This window comes from Brassica rapa, chromosome A03, assembly GCF_000309985.2.
Source record: "Brassica rapa cultivar Chiifu-401-42 chromosome A03, CAAS_Brap_v3.01, whole genome shotgun sequence".
In the NCBI taxonomy this organism is placed as follows: Eukaryota; Viridiplantae; Streptophyta; class Magnoliopsida; order Brassicales; family Brassicaceae; genus Brassica; species Brassica rapa.
This window is the reverse complement of record NC_024797.2, coordinates 2102949-2122149: the sequence shown is the minus strand read 5'-3', so window position 1 is coordinate 2122149 and position 19201 is coordinate 2102949. Positions and strand designations below refer to the sequence as shown.

The following is a 19201-nucleotide window of genomic DNA, read 5'->3' as shown; positions in this document are numbered from 1 at the left end:
CCATCATCTTTTGGGTTCTAAAAACGGAGAGAATCAATCGCCGCGGCGAGATCTCATCCGTCGTCACCGTTAACCGCATAACCCAAAGAAAACCGTCGCATGCATCATACCCTTTCCACCGGAGAGCTTCACTCTCCTCCGACGAGAACATAACCGAACAACACATCTAAACCGCAAAATTAAAAGACTAGCGAAATAAAACCCTAATCGTACTAGGGACCGGAAGCCGGCGGCGCAAGGCTGTGGAAGCCTTCACACACCGGGAACTAGAGCCGACGACGGCGGAACTGAAAAAGCTTCCCCGCCACGGAGACAAGGACCGGCGGCGACGGAACTTTGAAAGCCTCCGTCTCCCGGAAAAAAGGAAACAACTACCGAAGTCTTCACCGCGCCATCCTTCCCGCAGCCGCGTCGTGACTCCAAGACCAAAACCCGCGAGCGGTTGATGGCTGACCAGAGTTCCGACAAACGGAAACCGGAGGAGACTAAGAGGAGATAGGACATGCAACTTAATCTAACAGAAAAAAGGTTTCCGGCGGCGGCACGGACGCTCACGCGCCGACCGACCGCCGGATACCCTTAACAAAGCTTTTCTCTCTTTCTCTCTCTCTCTCTTAGCTTAATGTCGAAAACCTCCTTGATTTACTTCATTCACGTGATGTGTTTGATCTGTTTATGTTCATGTAAATCTTCTTAGTCTCACACTTAAAACATTGTTAACAAATTTTGAGTGAGTGGCATGGTAAGATTCAGCAACTATTATTTGACCACATTTTTTAATCTTTTTATTATTGAATTCTGAAAGCTCAATATAATAAAGGAGAGAAGCATACACTTGAAATTGAAAAATTATTTTTTTTCTGAGGAAAAAAAAACAAAAGCTGCGATGGCTGCTGCGACGGTGCTCCGCCATTTCACCCCAATATCATCCTCCCTTAAACCACCGTCTCGCCACCACCGCCGATTCCTCCACCACAGCTTATTCCCCAAACTACCCTCACACTCTCCCCCTTCTCTCCTCAAATTCGGCGCCGAAAACTCCGAGCCCCAACCTCCACCCTCTCTACCGGAGACCGATTGTCCCGTCCCGCCGGAACAGCAGCCAATCAACGAGTACCAATCCCTCTCCTCCTCTTTCCCTTTCTCCTGGGCCTCGGGAGAGCTAGTCGAGTACTCTTCAAGACTCTTCCTCACCGGAGCTTCTTTCGCGTTTTTCGTCGGGTTACCCGTTTCCTGGTTCGGATCCGTCGGACCCGAATACGAGCCCGTCAAGAGGATACTCGCCGCAAGCTCTAGCGGGATCTTCGTCGTCACGCTCGCTGTCGTTAGGATGTATCTCGGTTGGGCTTATGTCGGAAACCGTCTCCTCAGCGCCACAGTCGAGTGTATGTTTTACTTTAAACTCAAGTTCTAAAACTCTTGTCTGAAAGTTAGCGAAACAACATGTGAATGATTTTGTCTGAAATATGAAAGGCCTCTTCTTGCAGATATATTTTTCGACTGTGTTCTTCATTGTTATCTTGTAATGAATCTGATTTTTAACGTTGCAGATGAAGAAACCGGGTGGTATGATGGTCAGGTTAAGATCATGTCTCTCTCTCTTTATATTGTTAAAGCTCTGTGTAGAAGAAGACATCATTAGTGTTGGTTTTTTTACAGGTATGGGTGAAAACACCTCAAGTCTTAGCGCGTGACCGTCTTCTTGGTTCTTTCTCGGTAAAGCTAAGCTATCATCATATAAATCCATAAAATTTATTTTTAATATTGTTTATGAGATGTTTTGAATGATCTTTTGTGTGTTTGTGTGGTTTGGTCTCAGGTGAAACCAGTTCTTACCAGATTGAAAAACACGTTAGTTATCCTCGGGTTATCGCTCATTCTTGTGGTAAACCTTGGTAATTCTCCGATCGCGTCATCTTACAAGACGTATAAGGATCCTAGGGATAGATCCTCCATGCCAATCCCAGGAGCCTACAATGATGAAACCGCAAGAACGTTTGAACCTGAAGCTTTCTGCGGGGAACCTTCTTCAGATGAACCGTCTTCAGATCTTCTGTAAAAATCTCTTAATCTTAAATACAAATACAAGACTTGTCATAGTAAATATATCTTGTACATTCTTGTATATTGTCTCTTGATAAATCAAAACTCATTACTAGGTTTCGAAATTAGCAATATCAGTTGTTAGACAAGGTCGGTTCATTCGGATACTCAAAAGATGTCACATTGATACTTTCATCTCTGAAACTCTCTTTGCTTGCCTCCATAATATCAGTATATCACCAAGATTTTTTTTTAAGAAAATAGGAATCATAATTAAACCGTTTTAATTCTGCGTGGATGTCATGTACCAAAATACTTTTCATAATTTCAAATTATGAATCTTTTTTTTTTCAAATTATGAATCTAAGAGCTTAAATTAGCAAATGCATTTTGTGCTTCTAGAATGAGTTTCGGTGAGTCAATCAGATAACTAACAAATTGATAATAAACAACTGAGTCAAACATAACAAGATTAGTATTTAATAACAAACAATCATTTTATCTTATAAATCACAATTACACACCCATTTCTATTATTGTCAAACCGCATCAATAAAAACTAGTGTCTCTTCTCCATTCTACCTTACATTCAACCAACACCTGAGAGGGACAAAAGGAGGATCTAAACAAGAATTCGCTATAAAGAAACAAAAAAAAATGAAAACCCTAATAATATGGTGCCTTGTCTCTCAAGCAATCATCCTAACGTGCAACTCAGCCGGCTCAGGAGGAGGAGACGTCGAGTTCACCATAGTCATAAAAAACGAAATGCACCACTTCAAAAAACCAGCGGTTTTCTACCATTGCGTATCGAAAAAGAAAGACATGGGATGGCACAGATCGGTCCCGTCGACAGAGTATCATTGGAGCTTCAAGGTTCCAAAGTTTGGTAACGGCGTGATGATCCACAAATGTGAGTTCAGGTCGAGGCTAGGAACAGCGAATATTGAGATTGACACGTTGTCCACTACAGCGATTCTGTGCGACGGGCATGTATGCGAATACGCGGTTAGACGTAACGGGATTTATTTTATTGGGTACGAGTTGTATTATCCGTTTGGAGTGTTTATAGAATTGTCGAGGCCCGTGGAGAAGCTGGTCGAGCCGTGGACGCCTTGGTCACCGCAACAGCTCAAAGCTTTGCACCGTAGCAAGGACTACCATCATTGATCAAATATTGTTGATTACCGAATGACTTAAATCTCGGTGCACCAGTAAAAAAAACATCGGCTGAACTAGATGAAACTTAGTAGATAAGAAAGTTGTCCGAAAGGAAAAAAAAAATCTGAAAGTTTGTAAATTATTCATTTACATAATCAATATTCAAATCATAGGACATTCTATTTTTTCTCAGTTGTGTTCTTTCTAAGTTTTCTTAATTTTTCGTGTTTGATTCGCATTTGTTTAAATGATCATATATGTATATGAAAACAAGATGCAGAGTTCAGAAAGAAACATGTTTTGTTTCTTTCCCTTTATGTAAACTTGGCAACTTTGAGATCATTACACAATCAACTCCAACAGCAGGAAGAGTTGTGTTATTCATTTGTTTTTTTTTTGTTTAAGCTCCATATTTTGGGGCCTTCCAAAGTTTGAAAGCAACTTCATGGATGAACCGATCAGCTGGTATAACAAGATTTCCAGAGAGCTACAATGAAGAAAAAAAGAGAAACAATAAAAAACTCTTCAGACAAGCCATGTACTATATATTACAGAGGAACTTGCATAACGTTGAAGCCATATATACCTTTTTAAGAGCTTGAAATGATAATGTATCAACTAAGTCTCTCCGAGTCACCCCCTCTTGCCACTGAGCTACCAACATAGGGCAGTAGTCTCTGTAGGTTGAACCAAACTCAGTCATGAACAAAAAAAACAGTAACTTGAAAAACGTTCTAATCAAAATTCTTACCGAACATCATCACGTGTCTTTTCACCACGCATGGTGTAGCTCTGACGCGGGACAAGCCCTGCAAACGCGGAGTTAACACCTTCGTGTGGAGTCTTGACAGGAAAAACTGAAGCGTCCTCGTCTGTGACGGAACCATAGCTGAGAACAAGAGAGAGATGCAAGCGAGGAGCAATCTCTGATCCCGGCTGAGCCATTTTCATGATACTACCGATCAAAGAGTCGATCATTCCCACGTTGTCAACATCTATATGCACAAAAACCGAGTCGTACAGGCTCACGTCCAAGCACTTTCCTCCTTCAAATCCAAGCAGCCTTAGGAACTCAGAGGCTGCGGCGTCAGAAGGAGAGGAATCACTCTTTTGGTATGTTTCACTGAGTTGTAATACATCTAAGCCAATCAGTTTTCCGAAAGAAGTCAGAGTAGAACTGTCCGTTACTAAAGCAGCCTTGAGTCCCATGAACCTGCATCATCATATTTCACAATTAATTATTGAAGAGAGTAGAAAAAAAACTATGGAGATGAGAGAAAAGGTCAAACCTTTGAGCCAAAGATGAGATCTCATGTTCACTTCCCTTAGCTTTTAATCCACTCTGTTACAAGAAAACAAACAAATCATGGATTGCTTTAATAACCTCTACTCTCTCATGAATACAAATCTATAAACTCATGTGTTAATAACAATACAAGCTCGTATTGTTGATTATATCTGTCTATAAACCACCTAACTCAGCTTGGATAAGAAGTTACTATTAAGCAGAGAGGGAGGCATCTAATCTCACAGCTATAGAATAAGCTTCTGAAGCATCCAGCAAATGGGAGAATTCTCGAACTATCCTTTCCTTCTCAGTTTCTGCAACAATTGAATAACACACCATACTGAATCAGCAAAGCGCAGGCAATGTAACACAAACATGATTTTTAAAGATATTCGATTCTAATCAAGTTAGATCATTACAATTTTTACAAGAGAAAAATCAAGTGAAGTAACAACAGTCTCAAATGTAATCCGATAAACTTTAGCGACTATATACGAAACTGTTTGACGAATCAACGGAAGCAAGAGAGAGAGAGAGACCTGGAGGCGCGTGAGGGAGGCTCAAGAAGCCGCAGCTAGCGACGGAAGCGAGAGAATGGATGTGAGTATGCGACGAGTCGACGAATCGAGCCAAGCCGTCACCGTAAAACACAAGTGCTCTGCTTGGTTTGTCCGCCATTCTTGTCAAAAAGCTCGATCAGAGGAATCGATCGTGGGGGAGAGAGAGAGAGAGAGAGAGAGAGGAATAACAAATATATGATCTCCCGACAAATGTAATACTTATATATAAGTCTTGTAATAATATAATTTAAATAAATATTTTCTCCGTTTCAAAAATATATATATTAAAATTTTAACACATATAAAATATTTAAAATTTTAATTATTCACATATTACCAATTAATTATTTTTACGATTTTTAATCAATTAAAAATTGATAAACCTAACTAAATTTTTAAAAAAATTTACAATTTACCAATATTAACTGATAAAGAATCTATTAAAAATTAAAAGATATATTTTTTGAATATAATGGATATTTTCCATAAATAATTTATTCGACAGAATGTACAGACAGAACAAAGAACAGCTACCACAAAAATTCTCAAAAAAACATAAAACATCTCTGTATCCCTGTCTATATCTACAACTTCAATCATAACACAAGAGCATCTCAAACTCAAAACCAATGTCGATTTTTACGTAATGTATATATATGTTTGCAATCATTTCTATAGCACAAGAGGAGGAGGCAGAGTGTCATAGCGCGAGTCTTGTCTTAATAGGCTTGAGCTTCAACCCCATGTTTTCAGGGGAGAGAAGCTCAGGCGAGATTCTCGTTGGGCTCAAAGGACTTCTTGGGCTTACGCTCTGTGTCGGACGGTACAAACCGTATCCCATCAAAAAGTATTCCATCGGTATTACCATCGCCTGTGGCTGTTCCTCTGTCACCAGTGATCCGCTTCCTTGTACCTCGACTAGTGCGCCGTATCGTCTGTCTAGCTTTGTGGTCATGTGAACGGCTTCTGAGTGGTAAGCAGAGTTTTCACCGATGAATATTAAAGTTCTGCATTGTAGTTTCCTTAACCCTTCGCTTAGATCCACTCTCCTGTGTATTCACAACACCATACCAATATATATTTATAAGATACTGTTTTTTTTTTCAGGTTAATAATGAAAACAACAGAGAGTAACGATGATAACTACCCGTTGATTGCTTCAAGGTATCTCCATACGTTTGTACTCTGCCGCTCGCAAAGCAACTGTATAGTAGAGAGAACACAACATATAAATTTTAATTTCCAAAAATGTCAAGAGAGTTGCAAAGAAAAACAAAGGAGAAGAGAAGATGTTACTAACTCTTCTGCATTCTTGAACAATATCAGATTCTGGGACTTGAGCATTACCACGAACTTCCTATGACAACATATGTCAAAATCATATTATTTTTCTGATGCATTATATACAAATGCAAAAAAATATTTACAAGAAACTTTATAGTATTAGTACATGAGAACTGAGATAATACCTTGCTGAAGTACCGTTTAAGTAACAATTCTTTAACCACCCCACACATGCCATAGTAGTAAAGTAAATTAGACATAACCTGCATAAAATTATGAAAATATATGATATGAGAATTAGATAATCAAGTTCGTAACCACCAACGAAGATGCCATTGTGAGAAGAAACAAACCTTATTGCACAACCATTCAGACCAAGACGGCGCTTGGCACAGTGGAGAGACGAGTATTAATCCCAGAACTCTCTGCCTGTACTTCATCTGGAATAATTAAAGTTTCAAGGAAAATTTAAAAAACTAGATATCAAAAATTATATGCGTAAGAAATGTACTTTTACTATCAGATCATAAATACTTACAGCAAATAAGGTCAGAATGTAAGCTCCTGCCGTGACACCCATACACATTACTGCACCAAGTCTGGATAAGAGCCAATAAGCAATAAAGTAAAAGGAAATTAGAATTTTTTTTTAAAAAACAACAAGAATATAAGCAGCTTAATAAACTAAACATTCACAAATAAAACTTATGTGAATTTTTACCCGAAATAGTTAAGAACCTCGACTATCTGGTCTGCTAAGTCATCAGCTGAGAGCAAAGGAGCATCAACACCGATCACTGGAGCTCCCAACTGCAATGACTCTTGAAAAAATCGATGTAATAAGGGATATGAATTGCATTATAAAAAAAGGAATGTCATAGCAGTTAAACATGAGTTACCAACCTCATGGCCAATAGGACTGATGTGGTATATGCAAAAGTTATGGAGTAACAAGGAACTAGCTTCTGGACAAAACAACAACCCTTGGAAAGAGAACATATCTGCATCAAGACGAACGCAAAATATTACAATCAAGCACCAACTCAAAATATTACAAACAAGCATAACTGAACATAAGTAGCTAGAGATGAAGAATTATAGTGCTTACAATTAAGAGCAACATCAGGATATGTGATAAGAGCAGGTTTATCAGGATCTCCACAAACGGCAACACATACCGGGCCATAGGTAGTCTCCACAAGGTGTTCCTATATGAAAGTAGAATTTAATTCAGTAAGCAATTACTCTATGAAATAAATGAATATTGCATAGATTAGGACCACCTTCACCTATAACGTTCATTCCTCTTGTGATATTATTTACTTGATTTAGAAAAAAACAAATAATTTCAAAAATGGGTACCAACGCTTCCCATTAAAATCACATACTCATAACCAGCAGATACGGATACATCAAAAGGAATCATACAAAAAAATTACCATAAGAACCAAAACAATGAGAATAAAAAATACAATCCTTAGAATTTTTTTTAAAAAGTGATCCAAGAAGTGTTGTATTATATATGGATTAGTAGATCAAATACACACACGTTCCATATAAACTGAGACATGCATTGGAGAAAGACATGAAAAGACCAAGCCTAAAGCAGAATCAACGAACCAGATGATCAGACAACACCATTTCGATATATTTACCGACACAACAAAAGTATCATTCCAGTTTCAGCTCCAAACAATAAAGAAACATTTCCTCAGCCATTGTTTTGTTACAAAGCGATTCCAGAAATTTGCTAAACCCTCTTATCATAATCAAAACTAAAGCAGGGGATAAATTAATAATTAAAAGCCATATAAATAATGGATAAATAATAACTTTTTATAAAGCAGCTCAAAGAATGCAGAAAGCAATAAAAAAAATCAATAAACTACCATTTCTTCTATCGTGTTCATCCCGTAACATCAACCAAACAGAATCCTAAGAGCTTTTTACAGAACACAGAAGCTCGTAAGATCATTTTACCTGTCCTCCAAGAGACATTGCCTCCATATCAATGGAGACAGAACCGCTTGAATCCCCCATCTCCCTCTCTCTCTCTCTCTATCTCTATCTCTATCTCTCTCCTCTGTATATTTTCAAAATAAGCTGAGTTTTATCTATCTTTCCATGAACTTCTCTCTTCTCTCTCACCAAAACGATGGCTATCTTCGTTTTTCTGTTTATAAATAGAAGACTTGTGACTTAAAATATTAAAAAAAAATAACAAAAAACTCGTTGCGCGACCCGTAATGAGTCACCGACGGTCGACTCGGGTTTAATGTAGGATGACGGACCTGCTTAAAAATATAAAATCACAGGGGACTGACTAACTAGATACCATGATCAACTTAACCCCCCTTGGTTAAGGGACCGACAGTTTTTTATTCCTCTTCTCTATTTTACATTTGCACCCCCTATATTTTCTTAATCGTTCAAATTGATCCCACGCTCTTTTTATTCTACTCTACTAAACCCAAAACATGTCGGCGACCTCTATTTTTTACTTTCTTTTCCGTTATTTTTCATGGACACGTATGTGTACCTTATTTATATTTTCATAAGGACTTTATGAATATGAAGAATGAAGGTAAAAGACGGGAGTAAGAACTTTGTCTTCGAACGGAGGGGCAATATTGACACATATAATACCAAAGGGGTCAAAATAAAGAATCGTAGTTTTAGAAAAAAAGAAGTCCGCGTACTGTTGACTTTGTGGACTAATTGGTTTTCAGACGGGACACGATGTATCCAGGAGACAGGATGATGAATCCTCAGCCGTTGGATTTTAACTTATTTTTGTTGTCTTTCCTTTTTATGTTTAGTCTTCTTTCTACCTATTGTGAAATATGAACACCGTGTGGTTTTGCTATAGCAAAAAACGGGGCCCATTGCATTGGAGAGTGAGAACACACATGTCGTTTTCTTGTCGAGTTGGTATGTGTCATTTGCACCCAACAAGAGCGTAAAACCATAAGTCCCTTTCGCTTAATTATAAATCCGGCTAAAACTTTGAATTTTTTTTTTTTATAGTCTCTTTTTTCTTTGGTCAAGATTATAATTGTCATTTTCACAATTTGTAAATTTCCTTTTTATAATTCATTTTCCATATCTGAGCATCATAATTAAGTTGACCAAGACACAGAAATAGAAACAAACAAAGACATTTAATCAGGTTTAATGATCGGGGAGTAAGACTTATGGGGATTCCAGCTTTTAAACATGTAAAAACGTAGTAAATTATTTTAATTTTTTAATAGAAGAATCCGTATCTCTTAAATCAGCTTCATTTGATTGACTGATTTATTTACCTTTTCGGAAACGTAGGATATACATTGACTAATTGATATAGCAAGCACACAATCTTTATTACGGAGTAATAAATACTCATTTATTTTAATCATGCTAGTTAAAGTTCATTGATTTATCAAACGTGTATTGACTTGAATGGTGGTGATGACAAACTCGATGGAAGATTCTCAATCACATTGTGTTGGGATTATGACATTTTTTATATTTCTATATTCTTATTTTCAAATTATATGATTGATTGCAACGCAATAACTTAAGTCACATTTAAAAGTTTGTTTAATTTAATATCTAGAGATCAAAAGTGTGACGAATTCAAAATGAAAAGCCCATTAGTCACCGAAGTAATGTACCTATATTTTATTTTCTAAGTAATAATTACATATTAGTGCCATTGCATTCTTGCGTCTTATCACCAGCTTTTGTTTTTATATATAGTTCTTTTTATCTTATGCTTTCCATGGAAATATTTTAATGATTAACCCACCAAACATGTTTCTTAATCTTTACATTTAGGATACCATTTTAATATGTATGTTCCTATCATCAGATGATGTAATGATCACCTAGAAGACTTGGAAATCATGTATTTCAGTGTATGTTCATTTTTCTTCTTTCTAGAGTTCATGTTCAATTCTATTATAACATATTGTTATTTGATTAACAATATAACATTCTCAACTGCCAGATGGAGTTGTAGAAATAATGATTTGAAATAGTTTATAACAAATTAAGGAATACAGTATAGAAGTCGGTTATTTATTTTATGGGGTCTTCTGATTTCGATATATTGGTCACACTACTGATTACAAAAAAAAATGCTTATTTTAAATTTTCTTCTAAAATGCCACGCAGTTTCCTTGCATATGATTGAATTGTTGTTATCAGCTTTTATTTTTTAAAAAGAGGGGAGACTTTTGATTTCATTTAAGAACCAGGCAGTGGTTGTTTGATGAATTAAGTGACCAACAGTAACTGTTGCCCTAATTTCTGATTAATGAGGGCACGTGTGACGCCATTACTCAACTTTAAAGCTTAGCTTAAGATTTGGTTAATATTAAATAAATAAATAATTTTGTTGCTGTCTCCATCTCGCCACCATCACTCATCAATCTGATATACGAATCTTCCCATTATGTAGATATGCATATGCTTCTACACGAAATCTTCGCCGACAACATTTGTGTAGTAAATAGTAGTATATAGATACGTCCACACGCTGAAAGAAGCATACTGTTTTGTAGTGAAATTGTGTAGGCATATTCAAAAGTTACGTACATTAGTTTTGTTTCTTACATTATCTAGTGACATTTCTTTGCTTTTAATCCAATTCATTACATCATGGCTATTGTCTTACATGGAAGTTGTTGCAAATGTTGACTACGTGTCCATCCGTAGACACTTCCATTACTTCAAGTTTACAGAAGATGAGATTAAAACATTCGTACTTCTCGAAGTGAGTCCTACAATTTTAGAATATTCCTGAGATAGTTTTTCTTGTGTGTGTTGTTATTTCTTGCGCAAAGAAGGGTTATACTGTTGACTGTTGTGTTGTAAATAGTGGTTTTCATACGACGAATATTATAGAACTAATCTTCAAATATCATGTCATCAAAGCCATATCAAGGTATCCTTTTTCAGTTTCCACAGCCAAAAAGCTACATCAACTTAAAAAAATTTACTCATTTCACCATTTGAAATATTTTGCCACAACCAAAACTCCATCATATCTGAAGTTGTGAAAAATACAATTAGTGGGATAAAAGCTCAGAAAGGAGAACACGAAGGCCCATCAGTATTGACAGAGCAATGCAATGATAAAAACAACAAAGCCCAATAGTTGAACTTATGGAAGCTCCTTGTTTTTTTCAAAAAAAAAGGGACAAAAAAAGGAAGCTCCTTGTTATATCTCAAAGACTCAAACTTTGAATCATTTCCACTTATAGAAGTACATGTTGTTCATACACCTGTTGGTTTACCTCTTGATCTCTATTTCTCCTGAGTCATAGTTTAGACTTTAGAGTACCAAGCAAAACATATCTAGTAACTGAATCAATTACACTATTATCTAGTATATATCCAATAACTATATGCATATATACCTTAGAGAAGCATATATCTAATCTAATGGTCTCAAATCTATTTGATCAAGATTTTGGCAAATGGATAAGAATACATAGTTAATCTAATGGTCTTAAATTAAAACCAAAACAATTATAAATTACTGTAAAAAGTTAAAAAAAGAAGGTGAAAATGATAACAATATAAATAGTTTATCCACCTGCTTTTTAGTAAATGTTTTAAGTAAGAGTCGCCTGGTTATCACAACTCCACGATAAAAAAGAGAGTGAAGGGAAATTTGCTAGAGAGAGAAAAGAGAGAAAAGAGAGATCTTGTTTGGGGTTCGGCGCCCGGCCGGCGCGTGAGCGTCCGTGCCGGCGCCGGTGCCTCTATTTGTCCTTCGTAGTGTTCCCCCTTCGCTCTTCTTCGCCAACCTGTCAACGACTGCCTTGTCCGAGCTCTGGATTCGACCTCACCGCTTACGGTGGTTTCGGTCTTGGAGTAACGACGCTCTCGTCGGGAGGGTCCTGGTGGAGGAAGTGGCATGCATGTTCAGTGGTGGTGTTTTCCGGGAGGTGGAGACTTTCGTAGATCCACCGCCGCCGGCTCTAGTTCCCGGGAAGGGAGTCTTCTTTAGATTTGCCTTCGCCGGCTTTGGTTTTGGAGAGCGGAGGCTAGCACAGCTCCGCGCTTCCACTTAGGATCCCGAGGTTCTTTGGGAAAAGTTTTCTAGTTTAGTTTTGTTTCATGGTCGGCGCAGTTGTCGGTAAGTCTTGGGTGGGGTCACTGCGGATGAGATCTTGGTTGAAGACAAGGTTCTCCGGCGAGGTGATGATTCTCAAGGAAAGGAAGAGATGGCTTCTTGAGTCGCGTGTCTTGGGTTTGAAGTATGCTAAAGGCGGAGGAGATCTCGAGGTTCGATTGATCTCTCCGGCGGGATGACACGGCGGTGAAGAATGGCTTTGCGTTTGTTTGGAGGCTTGTCTGGTTTCGAGCTCCGACGAACAAGGTGCTCGAGGGTGTTTGTTCCGGTGGCGTAAAGGCGGAGGTGATCAAGTCGAGGCGGTGACGACGTGTGACGCGTCAATGGAGCAGATCACTCCACTTGTCGAGCCGCCTCCTTGATGCGCTAGCCAGCTGGCCGGGCGGTTTCTAAGGTTGGGCCGAGGGCCTGTTTAAGTTTTTATGTTGCCCCTGGAGTTGGGCTTGCGTTTGTTTTCTTTGTAATCGGGCTTCGGCCTTGTATGGGCTTGGCCCAATCATCTTATAATATCAAATCTTTGGCGGAAAAAAAAAATCACAACTCCACGACGAAAAAACTAACAATCAAAATGGCCATGATCACGCGCAACACCGTCACGCGCCTCCCTCTCCTCCTCCAATCTCAACGCGCCGCCGCGGCGGTCTCCCACATCCACACGTCCCTTCCCGCTCTCTCCCCCTCGACAACGCCGACTTCCTACACCAGACCAGGTCCTCCTTCGACCTCATCTCCTCCTCCGCCGGGTCTCTCGAAGACGGCGGAGTTGGTGATCTCGAAGGTGGACGATCTCATGAACTGGGCTCGCAGGGGATCGATCTGGCCTATGACCTTCGGCCTCGCGTGCTGCGCCGTGGAAATGATGCATACGGGTGCTGCTCGCTACGATCTGGATCGATTCGGTATCATCTTTAGGCCTAGTCCTCGTCAATCGGATTGTATGATCGTCGCCGGGACGCTTACTAACAAGATGGCTCCGGCTCTTCGCAAGTACGTCTTCTTCGTTTGTTGATAGGCGCGTTAGAATTAGAGTTTCGAGATATTGTGATTCAGTGATTTGGTTTTGGAATTATCTCTTGTATTGTGATTGTGTTGCTTTGGTTTGTGTCAAATTGAGAGTTTCTGCATGTCGTTCGTAATTCATTCATTGTCTAGCGCAGATTTTTTGAAGTTTTGGTTTGAGTTCATGAACTTAGGTGAAATATAGCATACAGAGATATGAAGAGTAAGATACACTATGCAGGAGTTATACTGATATCTCGTTTCATTTAACCTCTGCGCTTGTCTTTTGTGCGAGGAGATGATTTTGAATTATTTTTATGGAAACATGTGTTAGTGTCAGCTATCATGCGGTTGCATTAAGCAAACTTGCTGTTAGTTAGAGGTTGGAGATTCATTGTTATTATATGTACCTTCTTCTGACTGTTTAGAATCTTCCTTGCTAGATGTTTTGCATGGTTGTTATTGAGACCATTTTCTTGCAAGGTGTGTTGTTAATGGAAAATTGATATCTGACACACTTGTTTAGATTCCTGATTTTTCTTGTTTGATGGTAGGAAGCTTTCATTCAACCGCAGAGCTTATCTTCTTTAAATTAGAATCTTTGTCAAGAAACGTATGTCTTATGGGTTTTTTTGGTAGGCAGCTGAGCTTATATACTAATGATGTTTTAGGCCCCAGTCACTAGAGATAGAAAATATCACAATTCAATCTATTAGCTACAAGGAACCACGGGTTCACTGAGACCAGCAACGTTTTTGATGCATTTGAGAGATGATTGATAGTTTTATAAGTTGTTGGTCTAGATTAGGCTCTTATGCTGAACAAACTAATAGTGATTGAACTAGTATTTAGGTATAAAACTCTCTCTCTCTTACATGTACCCACAAAATTATTCTTGAATCTTGCAGAAATGTGAGAAGTAGTAGTGTATGTGGATCAACTCAAAATGTTTTCTAAAGCTGCTGTTCTAGTTTCTAATATCTGGCAACAATGGGACAGGGTTTATGACCAGATGCCGGAGCCAAGGTGGGTGATTTCAATGGGAAGCTGCGCCAACGGAGGTGGATACTATCACTACTCCTACTCAGTGGTTCGAGGCTGTGACAGAATTGTCCCAGTGGACATCTACGTCCCTGGATGCCCTCCAACCGCTGAGGCATTGCTCTATGGACTCCTCCAGCTCCAGAAGAAAATCAACAGGCGCAAGGATTTCTTGCACTGGTGGAACAAGTGATCAAAACCCTCCTTACCAATGCCAAAGCGAGTTTTCGTTTTCAGCCGATTGTTACCAAAAGCTTGGGTCCAATAAAACGTGGACGTTTCAATGCAACGTTTATGGTGGAGATGCCATGTGAAAGAGTGCACTTCTAAGTTTGTTTATGGAAACTTGAATAAACATAAAAATTCTGTTGTCCGACTCCTTTTTGTTACATCTATCAGTTTATCAGCTAAGATTCATCTGATTCTTGTTAAATTATTCGCATGTGTGTGTGTAATTTTATGCATAGACGAGCCAGTGGGCCTAAAGATTCTTCTGATTAATTGGGCCGTTAACGGTAGGCCCATAACAACCCTAACCATAAAAAATTGAAAAAGCCCATCTTTTTCACATAATATAGAAAATCTATAAATACCAATTGGCCGCTCAAGCGACACAGTATATTGTTAACCATCACCCAATCAGTAACCGATCGTCGCCGAGAAAAGACGTAAGCAATGTCTAACGAGCACAAGAAAAGACTCGAGTCAAGGTAAACGAACTAACGATCGATTATTCTTTTCAAATCTTATTTAATCATCAGTGTTTTAACTGATTACTCTTCCGGATTGTTAGGTTAGAGTGGGAAGGTTTCATCGAGACGAAGATCAAAAGTGATGGAAATTGCCAGGTAATAATAAGTACTAATTAATTAATGTTTTCTAAACCCCCTCCTTTATCATCATTAATGTTTGTTAATTATTATGTTACAGTTTAGCTCTTTAGCTGATCAGCTCTTCAGGTGCCCAGAGCATCATGAGAAAGTTCGAGAAAGAATAGTTAAACAGGTATTATATCATTCATTAATCATTTTTTTTTCAACTTTGCAGATTGTTATTTTTATTTTATCTGTTAACATCTCAAATTATTTCAGCTCAAAACTTGTCCAAAAATTTATAGAGAGTTTGTTGAGATGGACTCGAGTAAAAAAAGAACAAACGATCTTCCCAAGGACTACTCCGAGTATGTCAAGAACATGTCCAAGAACGGCGTGTGGGGTGATAACGTTACGTTGCAGGCTGCTGCTGATACGGTTAACTTCTTTATAATAATCTCTTTACTTTGATTTTTTTTTCTTCTATTCGCTCGTTTTAGGTTAATGAACAAGTGTTCGCGATTATGCAGTTTGGGGTGAAGATAGTAGTCATTACGTCAGAGAAGGAAGTACCTTCCATGGAGATTGTTCCTAAGTCTTTGACACTCGAGAGAGTTGTTTACTTGAGCCATTTGGTTGGGGTCCATTACAACTCCATCTACTTGAAAGGTTGGTTCACTTTCTTCTTGTTATCCTCTATAGAGCATTCTGTGTCTAGTCTTTCTTCTACACAAGTTTTATTCTTCATCTTGTTGGTTGTTTCAGGTTCAGAGACAGATCCTGCTCCAATGGAGCTTCCGGGGAAGAGTAAGAATAAGAGTGAGAATGACAAGGAGGCACAAGGGAGGAATGAGAATGACAAGCACAAGAACAACGAGAAGAAGAAGAATGACAGAAGCAAAAGTAAGAAGAAATAGCAACATGGAGGAGGTCTATTAGTACTACCACTACCAGATACCTTACTTTTGTGTTTCAAACGCAGATATCTACTTTTGTGCTTGTAAAGTGCGGTTGTTGATTCATTTGGGAAACATATACTAAAATGTAAACGCAGATACAATCGCAGTTTATCTCCAGCCACACAACAGCTTTTTGAGCCTAACTTTGTTTCTTTGACAGTTAAGAGCATAATGAACTTTGTAGGAGATAGTTACTCATAATGAAGGTCCATTTATTGGAACATGTAAAGGAAAAAAATAGCCTGAAGGTTCCATTATTATTCAATAACATTACATAGTCCAATATGTTGAGTCAAAGCAGAGTCGTACGTCATAAAAGAAAAACACTCAAGATTTTGTTTATGAGCGTAGAGTACTCTTTTCTGAATGATGATTACGGGAGCTAATGCTTCTTGAGAGCGTTCATCTTGTCTCTGAGGTAATAAAGTTTCGCTCTTCTTACTCTCTTCTTGTCCAACACCTTAATCTCCCTCAGGTTTGGAGAATACCTGTCATCAACAAACACCCACACTCACATATCACTAGCTTTTCCTCATACAAATAAGCCTTTTGCGCATGCTATATGAGGCTGTAAAAATGATACATTCATCTTTGCCTTTAGGAGAGAGGTCAAGAGGTTAAAATACTTACAAGGGGAACATGGATTCGACTCCCACTCCAGCCACGAGCCTTCTAATCCTAAACGTAGAGTTAAGACCAGCATTACGCCTTGCTATGACAATGCCTTTTACGATTGAAACACGTCTCTTGTTCTCAGGCACTTCCTGTTTCAAACAAAGTTAAATGCAATAAAGCCTATGAAAGTATTATTCTTCCCAAGTTATACGATATTTTGATCTCATTCTCGAAGAAAAAGGAAATACAATCTGGTACGAGTTCAACAGTAGTTACCACTTTGAGCTGCACAATGTAACCGGGCCTTATCTCCGGTATCTCTCTACGAGTTCTCACTTCCTCAACTGCCTCCTTGTCTACAATCTGCACAAGATCGTGACTTTTGTTAACATGACTTCCGTAAACGTGAAGTGGTTGATATATCCATGACCAATCGTTAAAGATTGAATTGTACCTGCATGATATGCTTGGCGGTTTTATCAAGCCGCTTGAACTTGATTCTCGGAGGCGCATCAGGAGCTGACCCAGGGAATCCTTGAGGAACAGACTGAACAGAATCCCCAACGGTTGAAAAGCACCTCGATGAATACGTTAAGTTATGTTTCTGCCAAACATTTACCAATCACCATTACAAATCAGAGAGTGTCTCACACACGAGGAAGCCTAATCTACATACACCATTGTGACCCAAACATCCAGGAAAGCTATAAACTTTGAAAAAACAACAGCACGTAACTGGTTCCTCTGCATCTACATAACCTTTAACTACCAAACGAGATAGGCTCAAGAGAAACAGCGAAAAAACATAAGAAAATAAACAAAAAATCGATGATGCTTGAGGCAATGAAGCATGCATTTATACTTTCAGTTTCACCTAATGATTCATCATTTTCTATTCTGTGATTACCATAGCGATCAAAAGCCCCCCCACACATAAGCAATCTGAGCTAAATTTGCTACTCATCAGTGTTCAGCAAGACCAATCCAGTACCAAAGTTTCTTCCTTTTACACAACCCATTTGGTAATTAGATCTCTATTGCCAACTAATCATCCTCCACATTTCTACAAACCGATAACAATATCAATACACCATGATTAGCTGAAATGAGAGACGTGGCTTGCTTACAGGTAGTGCGGAAGAGAAAGAAACAGCCTTTGTCAACGAGCTGATGAGATACGTCGCTGGCGAATCGAAAGCTCTGGTGGAACGGAATGAATCAAACCCTCCTCCTAGCCTCCTCGATTCATTCTCGGACAAGCTTGCGGGAGAAGACGAAGTGAAACGAAGAGTGTTGGAGATTGAGAAACGGTTCCTCTGGAGCAGCCTTGTGCCGCTACGAATCGATTGCATCTTCTCCGCAAAGAGGATTCGATCTAATGACCTCGGAGTATCCGAATCTGTTGGTTTTGAAGTTTGACGCGGAGTTTGAGCCAAAAATGCGAGAAGCTACTAAAACCCTCGCCAATCTCCTCCAGGGTTCTTTTTCTTTATTAGTAATTTGCATATAAACCCCTGATGTTTTATGTTTTACGTTAATTGACCCCTCTACTTTTTCCTCTTTTCATTTGTAAATTTTTGTGCCCTGGCTGATTTGTTTAAAGGTAATTAACTAATTATAGAACCTAGATTGATCAAATCACATTAATTAGTAATTCCAGCGCGCTATAGTTTTCCTTCATCACATCCAAATGCTAAATGTACAACTAATCAACAGTTGATTATTCTTCACCGTCTGGAAAAAATGCTTGAATTTTCTTCAAAGAAAAAAGTCTTCAACTTTTCCTATCAACAAATAAATCCCCAAACTATTTTTTTTCTCGATTCCATTAAGGAAGCGTTGAATCCGTTAATAACGGTTTCTTTTGCTGTCTTGTCTTGTAATGAGAACAAAAGAACACGTTTAAGTAGCCTAAAGTCTCATTCTTCATATTGATTTTACACGCAAAATTCCGCAAAATTTCAAAACAATGTCGGATTCATATCACTATATGGGCACTGTAGACTGTAGTTCTGACTATTTCCAAAACTACATGGAATTTAAAAAACCGGATGTTATTATCTCGAAGCAAAACTGAACCATGCACCAATCCATTGCACATTGGAGCGTTACAATCTTAAATCATTTACCCGTAGTGTGTATTGATTTTCGTATCACATGGTTTATGAATTAACTCCATTTTTAGTTCTTGTATTTATGTTTTCAGATTAAAAAATATATATATATATATATATATATATATATATATATTTTTTTTTTTAATTTTAGCTTAGATCATATTCTTATTCAATTTCGACCAAAATATAACTCAG

At 38.4% G+C, this 19201-nt stretch overlaps 7 protein-coding genes across 9 annotated transcripts; 4 read left to right on the top strand and 3 right to left on the bottom strand.

Moving 5' to 3' along the window:
* The first annotated feature begins 730 nt into the window (after positions 1 to 730).
* LOC103855936 (uncharacterized protein ycf36) lies at positions 731 to 2238 on the top strand. Of its 2 annotated transcripts, none has more exons than XM_009132987.3 (4): positions 731 to 1385; positions 1488 to 1579; positions 1660 to 1716; positions 1820 to 2238. In XM_009132987.3, the coding sequence occupies exons 1-4, from the start codon at positions 887 to 889 to the stop codon at positions 2057 to 2059; spliced, it is 888 nt and encodes a 295-aa protein (XP_009131235.1). In that variant the 5' UTR covers positions 731 to 886; the 3' UTR covers positions 2060 to 2238. The 2 variants fall into 2 exon arrangements, with proteins under 2 accessions (XP_009131235.1, XP_009131236.1); XM_009132988.2 differs by having other exon boundaries at positions 783 to 1385; positions 1551 to 1579.
* Positions 2239 to 2489: 251 nt separating this feature from the next.
* On the top strand, positions 2490 to 3389 carry LOC103855935. The gene has a single exon (XM_009132985.3). The coding sequence runs from the start codon at positions 2701 to 2703 to the stop codon at positions 3211 to 3213; it is 513 nt and encodes a 170-aa protein (XP_009131233.3). The 5' UTR covers positions 2490 to 2700; the 3' UTR covers positions 3214 to 3389.
* Positions 3390 to 3422: 33 nt separating this feature from the next.
* On the bottom strand, positions 3423 to 5283 carry LOC103855934. Its single transcript, XM_009132984.3, has 6 exons — positions 5032 to 5283; positions 4736 to 4806; positions 4494 to 4546; positions 3956 to 4417; positions 3791 to 3881; positions 3423 to 3691 (listed from the first exon to the last, which is right to left on the bottom strand). The coding sequence occupies exons 1-6, from the start codon at positions 5168 to 5170 to the stop codon at positions 3605 to 3607; spliced, it is 903 nt and encodes a 300-aa protein (XP_009131232.1). The 5' UTR covers positions 5171 to 5283; the 3' UTR covers positions 3423 to 3604.
* A 228-nt stretch (positions 5284 to 5511) lies between these two features.
* LOC103855932 (protein NDL2) lies at positions 5512 to 8639 on the bottom strand. 2 transcript variants are annotated; one of them, XM_009132982.3, is made up of 10 exons: positions 8317 to 8639; positions 7445 to 7544; positions 7240 to 7337; positions 7058 to 7155; positions 6875 to 6935; positions 6690 to 6776; positions 6522 to 6599; positions 6353 to 6409; positions 6200 to 6255; positions 5512 to 6101 (listed from the first exon to the last, which is right to left on the bottom strand). In XM_009132982.3, exons 1-10 carry the CDS (start codon positions 8374 to 8376, stop codon positions 5753 to 5755), a joined length of 1044 nt encoding a protein of 347 aa, XP_009131230.1. In that variant the 5' UTR covers positions 8377 to 8639; the 3' UTR covers positions 5512 to 5752. The 2 variants fall into 2 exon arrangements, with proteins under 2 accessions (XP_009131230.1, XP_009131231.1); XM_009132983.3 differs by having other exon boundaries at positions 7058 to 7146; positions 8317 to 8635.
* A 4335-nt stretch (positions 8640 to 12974) lies between these two features.
* Positions 12975 to 14952, top strand: LOC103855929 (NADH dehydrogenase [ubiquinone] iron-sulfur protein 7, mitochondrial). Its single transcript, XM_009132979.3, has 2 exons — positions 12975 to 13450; positions 14462 to 14952. Exons 1-2 carry the CDS (start codon positions 13032 to 13034, stop codon positions 14694 to 14696), a joined length of 654 nt encoding a protein of 217 aa, XP_009131227.1. The 5' UTR covers positions 12975 to 13031; the 3' UTR covers positions 14697 to 14952.
* A 153-nt stretch (positions 14953 to 15105) lies between these two features.
* LOC103855930 (OVARIAN TUMOR DOMAIN-containing deubiquitinating enzyme 9) lies at positions 15106 to 16395 on the top strand. The gene is made up of 6 exons (XM_009132980.3): positions 15106 to 15213; positions 15297 to 15351; positions 15434 to 15508; positions 15595 to 15753; positions 15846 to 15984; positions 16081 to 16395. Exons 1-6 carry the CDS (start codon positions 15179 to 15181, stop codon positions 16230 to 16232), a joined length of 615 nt encoding a protein of 204 aa, XP_009131228.1. The 5' UTR covers positions 15106 to 15178; the 3' UTR covers positions 16233 to 16395.
* An 80-nt stretch (positions 16396 to 16475) lies between these two features.
* On the bottom strand, positions 16476 to 18353 carry LOC103855931 (50S ribosomal protein L19, chloroplastic). Its single transcript, XM_009132981.3, has 5 exons — positions 18017 to 18353; positions 17344 to 17493; positions 17166 to 17252; positions 16905 to 17038; positions 16476 to 16762 (listed from the first exon to the last, which is right to left on the bottom strand). The coding sequence occupies exons 1-5, from the start codon at positions 18239 to 18241 to the stop codon at positions 16657 to 16659; spliced, it is 702 nt and encodes a 233-aa protein (XP_009131229.1). The 5' UTR covers positions 18242 to 18353; the 3' UTR covers positions 16476 to 16656.
* Between the last annotated feature and the right edge of the window lie 848 nt (positions 18354 to 19201).